We start from the raw sequence: 17,367 nt of genomic DNA, 5'->3' as shown, positions 1-17,367 counted from the left end.
TGAGAGAGAATCAAAATACACCAGAAAATGTTATTTCTGTCAGGGAAAGGGTCATCTAATCTCAGAGTGTCAGAAATTAAAGCAGCTAAAAGGAATGGTGCCTCAGGAGTCTAGTGGAACCAAGCCAAAAGCTGTGTTCTGTGTCCAGAAAGAGCAAGGCTCAGTGTCACAGAGGGAGCCTGTTGCCATGGCTACTCAGTCTGGAACAGCTACCTCTGCTGATCAGGCTGAGGAAAATGGTCCTCTTATAGAGGTGAAGCGCTGCTTGCTGGTGAAAACAGATTCCCAGTTGTTTGAGACAGCAGGGGTGGACGTAGGAATACTTGACCGTCAGTATAGGGGGCTGCGGGACACTTGTTCCCAGGTAACCCTGTGCCATCCAGATATCATCCCTAGGGAGTTTATAATCCCAAATGAGAGCATAAAGGTGGCAGGGATTGAGGGGCAGGTAATCTCTCTGCCAGTAGCAGAGGTACCTGTCAACTTTCAAGGCTGGAGGGGAGTTTGGAGGCTAGCGATTTCATCGACTCTGCCAGCAGCCGTGCTCGTGGGAAATGACCTGGCTGAACATGTGAAACGGGTGCTAGTGATTACACGCTCACAAGCCACCACAGGGACAGTTCAGGGGGGTAATGATGAGCCAGAGACGGAAGCAGAGGGGAGTTCAGAAGCTGTGGTGGAAACCTTAACCACAGACAGCAGATTTGGACAGGAGCAAAAGGCAGACGCCACTCTCCAAAAGTGTTTTGAACAGGTGACTGACGCCCAGCTAACACCTGAAACCCCAGTGAGATTCCTGGAGAAAAAGGGGATTTTATATAGAGAAACCCTGAGGAATATCTCAAAAGGGGGAGATGGGATCAGAAGCCAGCTGGTGGTACCTGAAAAGTATCGCCCCATGATCTTACAAAGGGGTCACTCTGACATGTTTGCTGCACACTTAGGGGTGAAAGGGCCCCTTGATTTGATCAAACAAAATTGGGAGCAGATCACCCAGGATGACCCACAAGACGTGGTGACATACATAGACACCTTGATGAATGACCTAAGGAGAAATCTAGAGCTGGCAGCAGAAAACCTGCAAGCTCAGAAGGTCAGACAGAAAACATGGTATGACCACAAAGCTAGAGAGAGGCACTTTGACCCAGGGGAGGAAGTGCTTTGGCTTAGGCCCTGCAGAGAGAATAAACTGCAGCTCAAATGGGCAGGACCATATAGGGTCATTTCCAAGATGTCAGACCTGAACTACCTAATAGAGCAGGAGGAGAACCAAGCAAGGAGGGTGGTTCATGTGAATGCCCTAAAACCCTACTACAGAGGGGAACAGAGGGTTCTATTCGCGATAAAAGCAGCTGAGAGTGAGGAAGCGGAATTACCCTTCTGGGAGGGTAGAGGGGAAGTAAAATACAACCCAGAGGAGGTAAAGATCAGTCCTGCACTCACACAAGACCAGCAGCAAGAACTAAAAAGGCTGCTTAGTAAATATCAACAGGTGTTTTCCAACAAGCCGGGGATAGTGAAGGGAGTGATGCATCGGATCCACACAGGGGATGCACCCCCGCAGGCAGTATCCCCATACCGAGTAACGGGACCCTATAGGGACAAGGTGCGGAAGGAGCTGGACGAGATGCTGAGGGAGAACATAATCGTCCCCTCTTCTAGCCCTTGGTCCTCTCCGATAGTCCTTGTGGACAAGCCTGATGGGAGCATTAGGTTTTGTGTTGATTACAGGAAATTAAACCGTGTAACCACTCCTGATGCCTACCCAATGCCCAGGCTAGACAACCTGATTGAAACCATAGGGGGTTGTCGGTTCATCTCATCATTGGACCTGGTAAAGGGATATTGGCAATTAAGAATTGATCCCAGGGATCAAGAAAAGACTGCCTTTTGCAGCCCTTTTGGTCTCTATGAGTTTCGAGTCCTGAGCTTTGGTCTCAGAAATGCACCAGCCACATTCCAAAGGCTGATGGACCAGACCTTGGCAGGGCTCAGTGACTTTACAGTGGCCTACATTGACGACATAGGGATCTTCAGTAATACCTGGGAAGATCACCTGATACACCTGGAGTTAGTGCTGCAGAGGTTAAGTGCAGCAGGGCTAACAGTAAAGGCCAGCAAGTGTCAGCTGGGTAGCCCAGAAATAAAATACTTGGGTCACATGGTAGGGGGAGGAATGATAAAACCCCTGGAGGCCAAAATAGAAGCTGTTCGTGATTGGCCTAGACCCACCACCAAGAAAAAAGTCAAATCATTTCTTGGGTTGGTGGGCTACTACAGAAAGTTCATCCCGAGGTTTAGCGAGATTGCGGCTCCGCTGACCGATCTGACGAGGAAGAAGGCTGATGACCGCATCCCGTGGACCAGCGACTGTGAGGCGGCGTTCCAGAGGTTGAAGGAGGCGTTAATCAACTATCCTGTCCTGCGTGCTCCAGACTTCGACCGGGAGTTCATCATCTACACCGATGCGTCTAACAGCGGCGTAGGAGCAGTTCTGTGCCAGGAGGATGAGAATGGTGACCAGCATCCAGTGTCCTACCTGAGTAGGAAACTTCAAAAAGGACTATGACTTTGAAGTGAAGGTGGTCAGAGGGTCAGTGAACTGTGTTGCTGACGCCTTATCAAGAAGACCTGAAGAATGAAGATGGCGAAAGAACATGGACTATGTGTATATAATGATGACAAAAGTTAAATGTACCTGGTTTTGAATTTGGTTTGTATGAATAAAGGTAAATTGATGTAATGTATATGGTAAATGTTTAAATGCTTATTTGCTATGGTTTAACTTAGAATGTAAGTATGAGTAAGTATGGTATAATATGGTATGTATAACTGTTGTTGTGTATTTTATACAGGTTGTTTTTTGGTGAAAAGCACGTTAGCTTTCCCCCTACAAAACAACTTATAAAGAGGGGAGGTGTTACATACAGCACTGATGTTACCTGTCTGTCATGGGTTTGGAGGGAAAGTTCCATCCTATGGGGAGTGGAAGGCGGGACATCAGGAGGAGGGGCTGTACTGTATAAATATGTGATGCCTGTGTGGTGGAAGACACACACTAAGGAGATGCTGAGAGACACTGGAATGTGACGAAGCAGCAGCTGGGAAGAAGAAGCTGTTGTGGAAGTCTGTGTGTCAGACAGGGTACTACTGTGTGTCAGAGTACCAACCTGATAGGTTCAGGTGTCTGTTGGTTAGCCAGAACTGATAGGTTCAGGGTCTGTGCTTTAAGTCAAGGTTCTGGGTGAACCAAACTGTATGCTTGTATGAGTGAGAATAAGCCACGTTACTTTATTTATCCACCTGATTGTTTTATTTACCCTGTGTGTATTTAAAATAAACCTTATTCTTTTGATTGTTTAAAAATCCATCCCTGGTCTGTGTGACTTCTTACAGGGAATGGTTGGTGGCAGCTTAGTGTAACTGTGTGGCAGATCCCAGTAGGTCTGGGTTTGTCACAATATTAAAATAGAAGACTGGTATTGTGAAGTATGGGATATTGCATTAAATGATAAATTGACTATGGAACTTAAAATAAAAAGAGGGGAAATAAGTTCTAACAATTTTTATGATATTTGGGGTAAATTTGTGGAATTTGTGTTAGTGAAAGGAAGGGGGAAAGCCTCTAAAAATACTCAATACAATTTTGGAGAGGTAATCTGTAATAAAATATTATTAAATGGAGTCCTGTGGGTATGGGGTACACGTTAGAATTTAGTTTATAATAAGCACTATTATTTGTATTTTTTTCTGTATTTTGTTTTTATGTATGTGTTTTTTGGTGTTTTTTTGGTATTATATAAAAAAGAGAGTATCGAGGGGCAGCGAAGTCTGACTCTGTAGGCTCTTGGTATAGGGTCATCGTCTGGTACAGTAGATACTGAGATTGGCACGATGTCATGTCTGGAAGGACCAGAGTAAACTGTGGTGGCATTGACAGTGGCTTGATTTTCATTTTGTTTACGTTTCTTGGTCGGTACGGAGAGTTCTGGGGCTTCCAGTCTCTTGCGTGACACCTTCTCTTTGTTGAAAGGCAAATCAGATTGGTGTCTAGGATAATCTAAGGAGGGTGATTTTGTAAAGAACTGCTATTACTTTATCCTACAAATTTTGATTAGATTGTGGAATTTTGTCAACAATACTTGACTAGAGGTCAATAAAGGCTACTCCTATGATCTTTCTAGTTTCTAGTTTAACACTCCATCCTCAGTATATGTTAAATATAGAATTTGTGATGTAAAATCCTTAGTTCTAAAGCCAGTCTGTTGTGGGTGGAGGACGTTTCCACTATCTCCATTAGACAGTTAAGAATCATTCATTCCAGAACTTTATAAAGGTGGCAAAAGTAGTCAGATTGTTCTGGATTTTTTTTTGCCATTGGGGGGTTGGAATATGTGGGTTCTTTACCAGGTTTCAAAATAGCAGTAATTTGTGACTTTCTCAAATTTTTAAAAAAATCCTGAGCAGATCAAGGCAGTTATTAAATAAATCAAGGAACCAACTTTTTGTTACTATGCCAAAATACTTTTATCTGTTCTGTGTACAGCTACCATGTTCTCAAGACTCACAAAAAGAGTATGGCTCAATAAGAAGCTGACAGCATACACCAAGATCCAGGTCTATAGAGCCTGTGTCCTGAGCACACTCCTGTACTGCAGTGAGTCCTGGACCCTTCATGCACGGCAGGAGAGAAAGCTGAACACGTTCCATATGCGCTGCCTCCGACGTATTTTTGGTATCACCTGGCAGGACAAAGTTCCAAATAGAGTAGTCCTAGATCGAGCTGGAATTCCTAGCATGTATACACTACTGAAACAGCGATGCCTACGCTGGCTCGGGCATGTTGTGAGAATGGCTGATGGTCGGATTCCAAAGGATCTCCTGTATGGAGAACTAGTGCAGGGAAATCGCCCCAGAGGGAGACCACAGCTGCGATACAAGGATATCTGCAAACGGGATTTGAAGGCCTTGGAAATGGATCTCAACAGATGGGAAACCCTGACATCTGACCGTTCAGCCTGGCGGCATGCGGTGCATCACGGCCTCTCCCAATTTGAAGAGACCCTTGCCCAGCAGGCTGAGGCAAAGAGGCAGTCACGAAAGCAGCAAAATCAGGGAGCTAGACGGGGTACAGATTGTATTTGTCCTAAGTGTGGAAGGGATCGTCACTCTCGAATTGGCCTCCTCAGCCACACTAGACGCTGTTCCAAGTCCTCCATACAGAGCACGATACCATAGTCTCTCGAGACTGAAGGATGCCTATGAGTACAGTAGATACAATCCAGCTGCTGCCTTGCATTTTTGCAGGTGAAATAGCTTTTTCCAATTCTCTTAATGGTCCTGTAATGTTTCTTTCACCTTTAGCTTCTGATTTCCTATGGTGATGTCAGATCTGCAATAAATGAGGAGTTGATGGACTACAGTATTTGATTTGGTGAAATGCTTGCACAGGTAGGGCCTTCGGTTGGGTTGCTGTTAAGCTGCTTTATTTTCAGGCCTCTTGACTATTTCTTTGCATGCTTATTTCTTCTATCTGTTTTTATCGAATTATCTCTCGGTTTTTGAGACCGAAGAAATTAATCATCCAACCAAAATAGTTTCTTTGCTCAAAAGGATTTTGTTCAAATAGTGAAAAATAATTATTCATTTGGATGATTGTTTCTAATGTTAGGTCTTGGAGGTAGTTGGCTCTGCATCCTCGGGTTATGGACAATTGGGATCATCTTTTCACTGACAAACTGTTCATAGGCCCCTGGGAAGTGGAAAAACATTCAATATAAATCCATCCCAAGTTGTGTTGAGCTTCTGCCAATTAAAAAATTATATCTTCTATGGAATGGTACCATTGACAGTCAGACTGCTATCATGAGTTGGCACATTATGGGCTGGTCAGAATATTCAGAATTGGAGTACAAACTGACTTCACACATTGTTGGGCACCCAAGTAAGAAAATCAGCTGTAAAAATAAAATAAATGCATTGGGGAAATCAAGTTATTCTTTATGTATGATAAGATAGAAAAAAGAGGCATCTGCTTTTTAATGAGTCCTTTATTAGATCTGATAAGAACGTCCTAGAACAGTGTTTCCCAACCTTTTCTGAGCCATGCCCCCTTTTTATAATAGCCAGGTAACCTGCAACCCCTTGCCATATTTGCATAAAAAGGCATTTTAAAAGAAAACCGATTTTTAAGAGTATAATTCTACCCTAATATTTAATGCAATGGAGGTACTTTCAACTGGGCAACCAGCTTCAAACTCACGGCTGAGTGTTTGTTAAACACTTTCTTCCCCCTGCCACAGTCCCTTAATGGGCTCCGAGGAGGAGGTAATGAGGAAGGGTTAAACCTGGGTTTTATTAGTGGAGGGCAAGTTTTCCCTCAGTAAGGGAATTGTTACCCTTTTCGTCCTCCCTTCAAGTAGTGACTCTGCATTCTTCTTAGCCATTCTCCCTAAAATGGTAACCGCTGTGGCAGTGTGTGGCTGAGACACCATTTCTCCTTCTCCACCTCAAGCCTGCCACTGTTTCCTCACCTCTCAGTCTTCACTGCAGCCAGCCTGGCTCACAGGGGCTCCCACTCCTCCCCATCCCAGTCCTCCACCTGAAATCAGCCAGGTAGCCACCAGAGCTTAGAAGGAGCTGCTGGTGCCACTAGAGAAGGAGAGTGTACGGTCAAGGGGCCCATGTATTCCAGAGAGCTTGGCTGCGTGTATTACAAACGAGGGGGAAGGGTGTGTGCAGAAGGAAAATGGGTGGGTGGGTGGGTAGGAGTTGAGGGCTATGTTCTTTGAAAACCACAAAGCCCCCCCAGAAAATATTTTGTGACCCTCTTGGGGGTTGTGACCCACAGGTTGCAAATCTGTGTCCTAGGAAAATAAGCCAATTTAGTTTTCCTAAACAGGCGAATACACCTTTATATTCTTGAGTGGCATATTTATAGAGATGGGCATCAACCTTGATTTGGAGGTTTTGTGCCGTGCGTTCCCTTCTCCTGCCTCCCTGGCCAATGATCCACTCATCAGTCAGAATGTGCTTGTCTCCTCCTCTTCTTTGGGTGTTCGACTAATCCCCAGCAGGAATATGGGGTTGCCTGAGTAGGTGATCAGCCAAGGAAGTGGGGCAGGGAAGCCCATGCTCCTGTTGGAGACCGGTCAAACAGCCAAAGAAGAGGAAGAAAGGAGTGTGTGCTAGCTGGAGAGAGGGGATCCAGCTGGGGAAGGGGGGGAAGATAGCGGAGTGTGCAGCACCTATGGTGCCATGCATACAAACTGGCATGAACCTCCAAACTGAGCTTCATGCCTATCTCTAGTACTGTATATACATTAGTTTACCATCTGATATCCATAAGCATTCAGAAACATGGAGCCAATCTTACTCAGTGGCTGAAATCCAGTAGTGGAAGTTATGGCACATAAGTAACTTTTACAGACTAACTTTTGACAACAGGACTTCAGCCAAGTATTTTCATATAGCTACTGCACCCAATGAGCCGTATAGAAGGCTTGTGATTGGTGTAGTGGGAAGTATTGTCTCCCTGACTTCGAGGTGAGCTGCAAATCATATACTAGAATGATCTGCATATATATATGTCCATTGCAATGGCTTTCAACTGTTATCATTCAGTGAATAGTTGCCAAGCTATACAAATCATACATCAGTTGATGCCTATTACCCAGTGCAATACAGTGGGTTCTTGACTTAAGAATGGCTCGAGTTAAGAACATTTTGACTTAAGAACCGCTCTCATAGGAAAATATTGACTTGACTTAAGTACTTAGATTTGAGTTAAGAACTGAAAAAAACCCATGTGGGAGGCAGGGAAAGTGCAAAATTTGAACTTTCAGTTAACTGTTGGCCAGTGAAAAGGGTGCCTGTCTGCTTCCTCATTCCTCCCAGCATTTAGAGGGTGGATTGGGAGACAGTCTTCGGACTGCCTGGTACTGTACTGCCTGGACTGTATTTTCCCTGCCTTCCCTGAACCTTTCTTGACCTAAGAAAAAAAGAAACAAAATATCCCCCTCTAGTGGTCGAAGGCAGAATAGCAGCTTCCCATTAGTTTCTACGGACGGAAAAGAGCAGATACGGATCAAATGGTTTTCAATGCATTCCTATGGGAAATGTAGATTTGACCTGAGAACTTTTTGACTTGAGAACCGCCTTCCAATACGGATTAAGTTCTCAAGTCAAGACCCCGCTGTATTAGTAGATTCTTATCTGTCTTTGTCCTATGCCTGATATAGGGAAGGTTAGTTCAAAATATATTATTATGGAAGAGGCAGAGGACAGACAGCCTGTCTTGTTATAAACCTGTCTGAATGATAAGATCTTCAGGAAAGGCCCTCTTGTGGGCACAAGCACCTGAAAAAACCAATTTGATGGGCACACAGCAAAGCTCCTCATGTGTTGCTCCTAGAACATAGGACACACTCCCAGAGATTCACAGTCAGATCTTAGTCCTTTTTTGGAAGACAGTGAAGACCCATCTCTTCATACTGGCCCTTTAAACTATTCTGATGTTTATTGATTCTAATTGTTTTATCATTTACTTTGTTTTAATACTTATGTTAAAGGGCTTATTTGTGTTTGGTAATGTTGTCAGCTGCCTTGAGTCTTGCATGTGGAAAAGTGGAACAAAAACATAATAAATGAATAATAAAATAGAAAGTTGGTGTCACAAGGCGAGTTAAAGCACAAATGTTTTCCACAACTTGTCTCTCAAAAGAATCACATAGTGAGCTCCTTTCCAGGCATCTCCATTCTGCAGCGGTGCATGGCCAGAGTGCCAATTCCTAAGTTAGACCACCGTTTCAACATTCTGCTTTCATTCAAAACAGGGAGGAATGGGGTGAATACACCCAAAATAATCTTATTATGCAAACTCTTTATTTTCATTTTGGAGAAGTGCTTGGAAATAGCATGGCATCTCCACTTCGAAATGGTTTTCCTATCTCACTACAGGCAGCGAGGACCATTGGAAGAATCCAGTAGCAATGCCCTTTCATCTTTTCTGCTTTGTCCCTTTGCTTTTTCTTTTCCACCTACCAAGTACAACTGCTAGAAGATAAGAGAGAAATTCTCCTACACAGTCAAAGAATGGAGAGGGAAGAAAGCCCCTTCCCTCTCACGTTCAGCCATAACTCTCATGATCCTTCATCATTGGCTGTACTGTCTGGACTGATGGGGAGTTGCAGTTCAAAACATTGGGAGGGCTACCGGTGCTATAGAAGCTGACAAAAGGGGCCCTACAACTAGAGTTTCCTGTTGCTATTTGCTACATTTCTATCCTGCCTTTCCTCTAGTGAGCTCAGGGCAATGTACATTACTTTATCCTCCCCTTACTCTCACACCAACCACCAGGTGAGATTAGTGAGGTTGTGAGAGAGCAACTGGCCCAAGGTCACCTAGTGACTTCCATGGCTCCAGGGGGACATGAACCAGAATCTTTCAAATCTCAATGCAAAACTCTAAACACTCCACTATAGCGAATCAACAGTAGCCACAAACCAGAGGAAAATTTTTGCCAGCTGTTTTTCTGCTCCAAATCATCCCACCCAACTTGCTTCCTTATCACTGGATTCCAGATGTTTATTTAGCCATGTAAAATTCTACAGAGTTCTAAATCACAGGGAAAGCCTGGGCAATTAGAGCAAACTTGCCCATTTAGACCTTCCCCTGCTGTGAATATATGGAGAAGAGCTGCAGGGGATATTAGGGTAGATCCATAAGCTCCGCCCCACTTTGTCACTGCATGAAGCAGACCAGCAGAGCAGGAGTCATGTGGAACACAAATCCCACCCCCCAATGTCTCTAAACGGCACCTGGCCTCTGTTGTACCATCACTATAACTTGTTAACAAAGCAGCCTTTTGAAAATGTTTCCGGTACCTCATGAAATAAAGACATGACTGTTTTTTTAAACAAAAGCACCCACATACCATTCATTAACGTAACTGTTTATTTTTGTTCCAGGTTACGTGCCCTTGTTGATTTGATTCAGGTTCCTTTACTGACCTGGGTGGATGCTGATTTGGAAACAAACCATTTGTCATATTTGCTAAATTCCTCCTACGTCTTCTAGCATTCATCGACACACACAGAGAAAGAACATGTCTGCACATGTCTTTAACATTTTCACCATCTTGCATTCAGTTGGTAAAAAAATTGTTAATAAAGACTGGCAAAGGGCTGCAGAGGATGTCAGATATACTGTATATAGATATAAAATCTCTGAAGTAACATTTTGTTTTGTCTTCCTTTTCTTCCTGTAGCCCAAATACGTTGATTTCACATGGGATATAGTTTCCCACAATTTCTTTCCACTCACTCCTTGTGGAATCAACAGTAAATAAAATGGCTTTGTCTTGTTAAGACACATTCAAAACGGTCTACAACCACCTGCATTCTTATCTCATAAGCTACTGCCGAGCTCATAATGCTGCAAAATGGTCTAAGTGAGGTGGTAGAACATGAGTTCCTGATGAATGAAAAGATAATTATGGCTTCTTGCTACGTACAGTGTCTGGTGCAATGATGTGCTTTGCATTTTCATAGATATGCTAAGACAAGAAGCAGGTTACATTCTATGCTGGCATCAAATTGAGTAATATGGAAAATCTAATAGTGTTTGGGGTCACAGGTATGTAGTAGGGCATGTTCTGGGGATCACAATCTTATTATACAGATGAATGCAAGTTTCTGTTTTCTGTAACACTCCCCCCCCCAAAGAGACTTTTGGTTTCTGAATAATAAAAAGAACCCCCCAATCCTTAGTGGAAATCATGGATTCCCCATTTATATTACCACACCTCATTACAAGCATAATAGTGAAAAATGATTTCATTGCTTTAGGATGAAATAAATCAGGAAAAAAGGGAGAAGGCTGTGATCCTTAAGGAGAATGTCTTTCTTTTTTCATGAGTAAATGGCACTGAATGGCACGGATTCGATTCTTTGCTGGTGCAAATTCAGGCTGGAGTTTCAGTGTTGATTCATACCATATCATGGCTTTCTCAAACTCCTCCTGTAGGAATCACAATGTAACACAGTAAGTGGTTGAAATAACATAGGGTGTAGCACAGTGTACACTGAACAGGTACTATGCAGAACTATACTACTGAATCTCAGGCTACAATCTTGCCTTCTGACTCTTATATTGAGCAGTTAGTGGGTCCAATAACAAGAACTGGCCACTGTGTTCAATTTATTTTCAACACTCTTGTTAAAAATTCCATGTGGTTTTTTCCCAGGAAATTGTATGGATTTGTACTGTTACAAAGTTGTGCTGCAGCAGTGCATCAGAAACAAATACAAGTCAGCTGAACTGTTCAAAGCACTGAGATTATACTTCGCTCATTATAGAAGCACTTAGTCCATAATAATGGAGGATGTAGAGCTGGTACAGCGACTGCAGAGCTGGAGTCAGGAGTTCAAATCCCTCCATGGAAAAGGTCCAACCAAGGTCATCTTAAGTATGTCTAGCTAATGAGGTTATGTACCCTCCCGCCTGAGAAGCCCTAGGCGAGTTACACGGCCTCAGAGCACCACCAGCAAGAGGGACTCGTAAGTCACTTCTAACCAGTTTAAACTAGAAAATCCTGGGAGGACTGTCATAAGTCAGAAATGATTTGATGGCAGATTATTATAATATCATTATGTTATATAATTGCAAGTTGTGCTTTTACTAGTACTGTAGATCTGGCTCGGCAAGAATACTAATCTAGAACAGAATGGTAAACCACTTCTGAGTACTCTCTACCTAGAAAACCCTGAGAAGGTTTGCCATAAGTCAAAATTGACTTGATGGAGGAACAATCATTATTATCATTACACTTTAGTAGAGAGGGAATGAGGCTCTTTAAGCATAACTATTGTTTTGCTGCCATCCTCCAGAATATACCAGAGTAGGAGACTGGATATTCATATTCCCGAGTTGAAACAAACCATTGTTTGTCATTATGTAAACAAAAGCAGGCTGGAGGTGATGAGAGTGGTAGACAGTACCAACCCTGGCATTAACCCTGGTGAAATGGTTGTGTCAGGTGGTGCAGCAGCAGGAACGGTGGAAGGGCACCCCCTACGGACCCCTGCCCCAGCCTTCTTGCTGTTCTGCACTGCCTCCACAGCATGGCTCCTTCTCTGGTGGCTATTTCAGTAATGCCTTGCTCTGAGGTCCAAGATGTTGGGGACAAACTCCAAAATTGCAAGTGCCATAGTGTGGCACAAGAAGGACCTTCCCAGAGGAAGAGATGCTGCATCTCCTTCCTGTCTTCTTTGATGACATGCTAGGAAGCTGCCATTTTGCCATGTACCACAGAAACTGAAGCTTACCTTTGTATATTATGTGACAACAGAAATTAAACAGATTTATTTCAACACAAGCCTGTGTGGATTGTAATCTATTTAGAACCATAGAATAGTGATGTTGGAAGGGGCTTATAAGGCCATCAAGTCCTACCCCATGCTTCATGCAGGAATACAAATCAAAGAATATCTGCCAGGTGGTTGTCTAAGTTCTTTTTGAATGTCTCCAGTGTTGGAGCACTCACCATCTCTCAAGGTAATTGGTTCCACTGTCTTACTGATCTAACGGTCAGGAGGATTTTCCGAAAATTCATTTCAAATCTGGCTTCCTGTAACTTGAGCCCATTGTTGAGTCTTGCATTCTGGGATGATTGAGAACTGATCCTGCCCCTCTTTTGTATGACACACTTTCAAGTATTTGAAAAGTGTTATCATATCACCTCTCTGTCTTCTTTTCTCAAGGCTAAACATGCCCAATTCTTTCCTCATAGGGCTTAGTCTCCAGCCCCCTAGTCATCCTTGTCACCCTCTTCTGAACTTGTTCCAATTTGTCAGCATCCTTCTTGAAGTGTGGAGTCCAGAACTAGACACAATACTCAAGGTGAGGCCTAACACTGCCAAATAGAGGGGAAATAGCACTTCGCAGGATTTGGAAACTATAGTTCTGTTAATATAACTAGCTAGAACACCTAGCAGCAAATTCACTCTGTTCTTCCTAATGTCCTACTGGAATGGCAGAAAAAGAGGAACTGAAAGGAAGGTTGAGGGGACATAGCCTATATCATGTGGGGGAAAACTAAATTGTTTCTTTTTCCAGCTCTAGGATCTTCTGGACATCCTGCACAGGTGCAGGATTAACCCATTTGTGTGCATTCACAGAGACTACTATGAAGAACCAAGGCTTACCCATACTTGTTCATGCAGCACTAAGACATGAACCAGGTTATTATACTAGGACATAAAATAAGAATGATGGGACTCAATTCACTTGTTGGCTTTTGTATTACAGTAGCCACTGAAAAATGAAATTGCACAGTGTTCATTTATGAGAAGGAATTCATTGCATACATTGGCTCATTTCACCTACAATAATGTATTATGAGAGGTTAACATACAAACCACAAGCAATATCCAGAATTCCATTACTTGCTTACACTGGCTTTAAGTCCAATGACGTGACTCACAGCAGCAAATTGCCACCAATTAAGAAATCAAACTCTGTTTTTACTTTGTGCTCTGAGTCATGCAACAGGTATGCAATGATAAATAAAAGCCCTGATATCTTAACTTGTGGCAGTTAGCTGCTGAGATTTTTTTTGCCATTGGATGTATACCAGCAGGTAACAGGATTCTAGCCAGTGTTAACAATGTGCAGGTGTTTTATGGAGGCTGCAGTGTTTTATGGTAACATACTAGGTCTAAATAATTGTCCTGTAATTTGGAATTTTGACTAACAGAATGGGAAAGGATGCTGACTATGGACAGCTACCACTCCCAAGTCACCATTCTGATTTAAGTCAGTGGCTCCTGCAGAATATTGGATGATCCCTGGATGACAGCAGAGCTGGCAGAATAATAAACAAACTAAATATTTTCTTATCTTTTAACTGTAGCTTATGGCTTGCTTGCTTGCTTACTGATTTGACACAATTTCTTTCCAAGTCAGCACCGCCTTCTGTAGATACAAATAATACAAATACAAATGTTTGCTGACTGTTGAGGCTTTTAAAAGCACCCGTTAATATCTTAAAGGTTTTGAAAGAAAGATGAGAATTACAAGAACTGTTCCTAAGTATACAGTATTGGATTCTTGCAGGAAGCAATGAGTCATGTGGAGTTATGCATGACAAGGTGCATCAAGTTAGCATCTTATAGACACCTTCCACTCCAAAGTCAGCTTCCAATAATCAGCTGGAACTGGAAAAAAAATCAAAACCAAAGAGACTACTTTTCTGTCTACCGACATCACTATTGTTTACAGTGGACTCCCGACTTATGATGGCTCACTTCATGATCTACTTTTGCAACTGTTCCAATAGTGCTCTCTGCACCACCAGTAGCATTCAAGTCTTCTTTTAGGAACACTATGATTGAGTTTATTTATAATGGCGGGGGTAAAACTGCAATTGTACAGGAGAGGAGAGTGGAGGCCAGAATGGAGAGCAGGGCTTGGCAGGTTAAAAAGAACACAGGTAGAACTGGACAATGGTGATTGAAAGAGAGAAAATTATTTGCTAATTTTAAGGCACAACATTTTCCCAGGAATAAAATCCCTGTTTATCCATAAGCCTATAGGGAAACAGGATTTGATTAACACTGGCTGGTTTTATAACCATTGTTATGAAGCCAAATCAATCATGAGAGAGGGGGTCTGCTATATTATCTCCACCTGTAGCTGTGGATCCTGCCTTTCTGTAAAAATATCACCTATCAGTAACAATGGAGCCTTGGGAACCTGGAAAAGAATGTGAAATAAAATGCAGAGATTATTCACTCACCATAGCTAAATAGACGTTCGCCAATGTGAAATGATTGACAACAAAGTGCGGGGCAATTTCTACCGCCATGGTGGCCACAACAATGGCATCATTCCAAAGCTTTGCATTGTGGAAGATGTTTGCTAGGCTTATGAGTGGCACATCCTGAAAAAGTGAAAAGCAGCACAAATTACTACTATTTTGCTTAGCCATCTAACTTCCTCAGGAACATGAGCTGTCTAAAATCAATAGAGATGACTTGGCACATATTCCAAATGGGCAGTGCCCATTTTAAAGAAAAATGCAGAAAGAATTTGGTTGGCTTTTATCTTGACATTCAGTTCTTCTCCAGGTTAACATAACACTTTGCAGCTCACTTTCTCTTTTATTATGGGAACAGGACCATAGTCATTGAGCACAAACCCTGTCATGTTTGCTGCAAATGTATAACACACAGGCTTGGATCCAAACACGTGTGTTTAACTATGTGGCATGGTATCCCTCCTAAGTGCAGGCTGTGCTTTGGCCTCCCAGGCCAGATTTCAGCTGGGCATAGCCAAGAACATTAATGAGATGCCACCCACAGGTACTGTGAGTGATGTGTTTTTATCCCTTTTTGTATACACTATGAATTTATAGAGCTATTTTACCCAACCTGGTAGGCCAAGATGTACTGGACTACCACCATGCCCATCTAGCATGGCTGATGACAGTGTCAGCTGGACACTGTAGGAGGCAGCTGACCGGAGAGGGTTATGATAGAAAGTGTTAGAAAAGGTAGCCATGTTAGTCTCTGCTAGCATAACAGGCAGAATCAAAAGTAACATTAAAAAATATTAAAACTAAAGAAGATAAAAACATTGTGGCACCTTAAAGACTAATTGCTATCTTTTAATATGAGCTTTTGTGGGCAAGTCCACTTCCTCAGACATAAGAGTGAGACACAGAAGCTCACATTAAAACAGAGCAGTTAGTATTTAAGGTGCCACAAGATTTCTGTCTTCTTTATTTTTAAAAACATTTCTTTTGTTTTTGCTTTTTATGCTATGATAGAAGTCAGTTTTAGGGCAGCCACAACACTTTGTTATTCAGCTATTTATTCAAATAGAGCTGTTCTAGAGACACAAGATTCAGTGATAGCACATAAACTGCTGGAAATTGCAGACACATTATGTCCAAGGCAGATGATATAAGATACACACCTTCATGTGATAGGGTGTATGATGTAAGGCTTGCCGGAGGCAGTCAATTGCTTTCTTCCCTTGACCTTTTACCCTCCAGTAGAGGGCTGCCATGCTGGAAAGGACCCAAGAGGTTTGATTCTGAAGTGGCATAAAAAACAAGAGAGGGAAAAATTACTGAGCATCACTTATGTTTGTTCCAGGCCCTTTTAATTTTTCTCCTTCAGCCTAAACGAATTTCAAAAATAAGGAACTTCAAACTTTCTGAATAAGACAACACTTGACCCTTTGAAATAACCAGTGGGCGGAGGTACATAGATCTTGACTGCGATCACAATAACTGTTGTAAGAACTATTCTTACAAGATCAGAACCTTGTCTATTGCTTAGCATAGAAATGGAGACACTTAACTATCTCTTATGGAATCCATTCCCCAGTGAGTTGCCTAGCCCTAGGCAGAGGAAAGTGGATGGAGAAGGAGGGGAAAAGAGTAAGCCTGAGATAAACACTGGCAGTAACATTCCTTCAAAGGACCAACAGAGACCTATCGTAAAGGTTCACAGCACTCTCCAAATCTGTGTCAGTGTACATGTGTGTATACATGCCTGCATGTGAATGGTTGGAGACCTTGGCACACTGCCAAAGGGAATGATAAATAGGTATATTGGAAAAGATGTGGACCCCATGTGTAATTTCAGCGGAATTCAAAGTGCCACATTCAGTCTAAACACTTCTCTTGTCTGTTTTGTCACTGTCTAAAAGATTGCCCAGATGAGATTTGTCCAACTGCAGTGAAGCTGAATTGTGCAAGGCTGAAATGACTGGGATTCTCAGTAATTCCACTAGTAACAGAACTTGATTTCCTTTGGAGGTTAAGTCAAAGTTTGAGTCCACATAATACAATTACCTACAAGTATATAATCCCTGCAATTACCTGAGAGTGTGGGATAGTCTCCCAAGCAAAATCTATGCTACAGCAGCAAGTCAATGAATGCAATAGGGAGAAATTGTGAGACCCATCATTTCAGGAAGGCTTTTGGGCAGTGCTGTTAAATCCCAATTAATCTATCTGTATTCTCTTCTGCTTTCATTGGGTTTTATGCACTGTGCCTTTAAAATGTTATTATACCTTATGTGTAGATGAGGTGGGATAGAAAGATTTCAAAATAGAAGAATATAAACAAGATAAGAAATGCCTAATGACTGCAAACAGCCATATTCTGGAATGATGTGTATATTCACAAAAAAGCCTTGAAGCTGCTATGATTATTATGATTGCTTTGACTTATATTCCACGTTTCATCCAGGACAGGGACTCAAGGTGGTTTACAAGAAGATTAAAACAGGTACAGAGGGATACAGATTAAAAAAAATACAAATAAAACATACAGAAATGAAAACATAATTAAA

General features: G+C 42.4%; 1 protein-coding gene and 1 long non-coding RNA gene across 5 annotated transcripts in view; one reads left to right on the top strand and one right to left on the bottom strand.

The window, feature by feature from the left end:
- LOC140703149 (uncharacterized) overlaps positions 1–10,237 on the top strand; it is a 53,236-nt gene extending 42,999 nt beyond the window's left edge. Inside the window, exons 2-3 of the long non-coding RNA XR_013543062.1 lie at positions 5,365–5,451; positions 9,969–10,237. This is a non-coding gene — a long non-coding RNA (uncharacterized LOC140703149). The remainder of the gene's footprint in view (positions 1–5,364; positions 5,452–9,968) is intronic.
- TTC17 (tetratricopeptide repeat domain 17) overlaps positions 9,937–17,367 on the bottom strand; it is a 92,268-nt gene continuing 84,837 nt past the window's right edge. For all 4 annotated transcript variants that reach the window (XM_020798184.3, XM_078389356.1, XM_072985968.2 and 1 more), the window contains exons 23-25: positions 15,979–16,098; positions 14,798–14,941; positions 9,937–11,019 (exon numbers count right to left, since the gene is read on the bottom strand). In XM_020798184.3, the coding sequence (XP_020653843.3) occupies positions 10,888–11,019; positions 14,798–14,941; positions 15,979–16,098 (396 nt within the window). In that variant the 3' untranslated portion in view covers positions 9,937–10,887. The remainder of the gene's footprint in view (positions 11,020–14,797; positions 14,942–15,978; positions 16,099–17,367) is intronic.

Source organism: Pogona vitticeps, chromosome 1 (assembly GCF_051106095.1).
Source record: "Pogona vitticeps strain Pit_001003342236 chromosome 1, PviZW2.1, whole genome shotgun sequence".
In the NCBI taxonomy this organism is placed as follows: domain Eukaryota; kingdom Metazoa; phylum Chordata; class Lepidosauria; order Squamata; family Agamidae; genus Pogona; species Pogona vitticeps.
The sequence above is the reverse complement of the archived record's forward strand: the minus strand, read 5'-3'. Positions and strand labels throughout refer to the sequence as shown.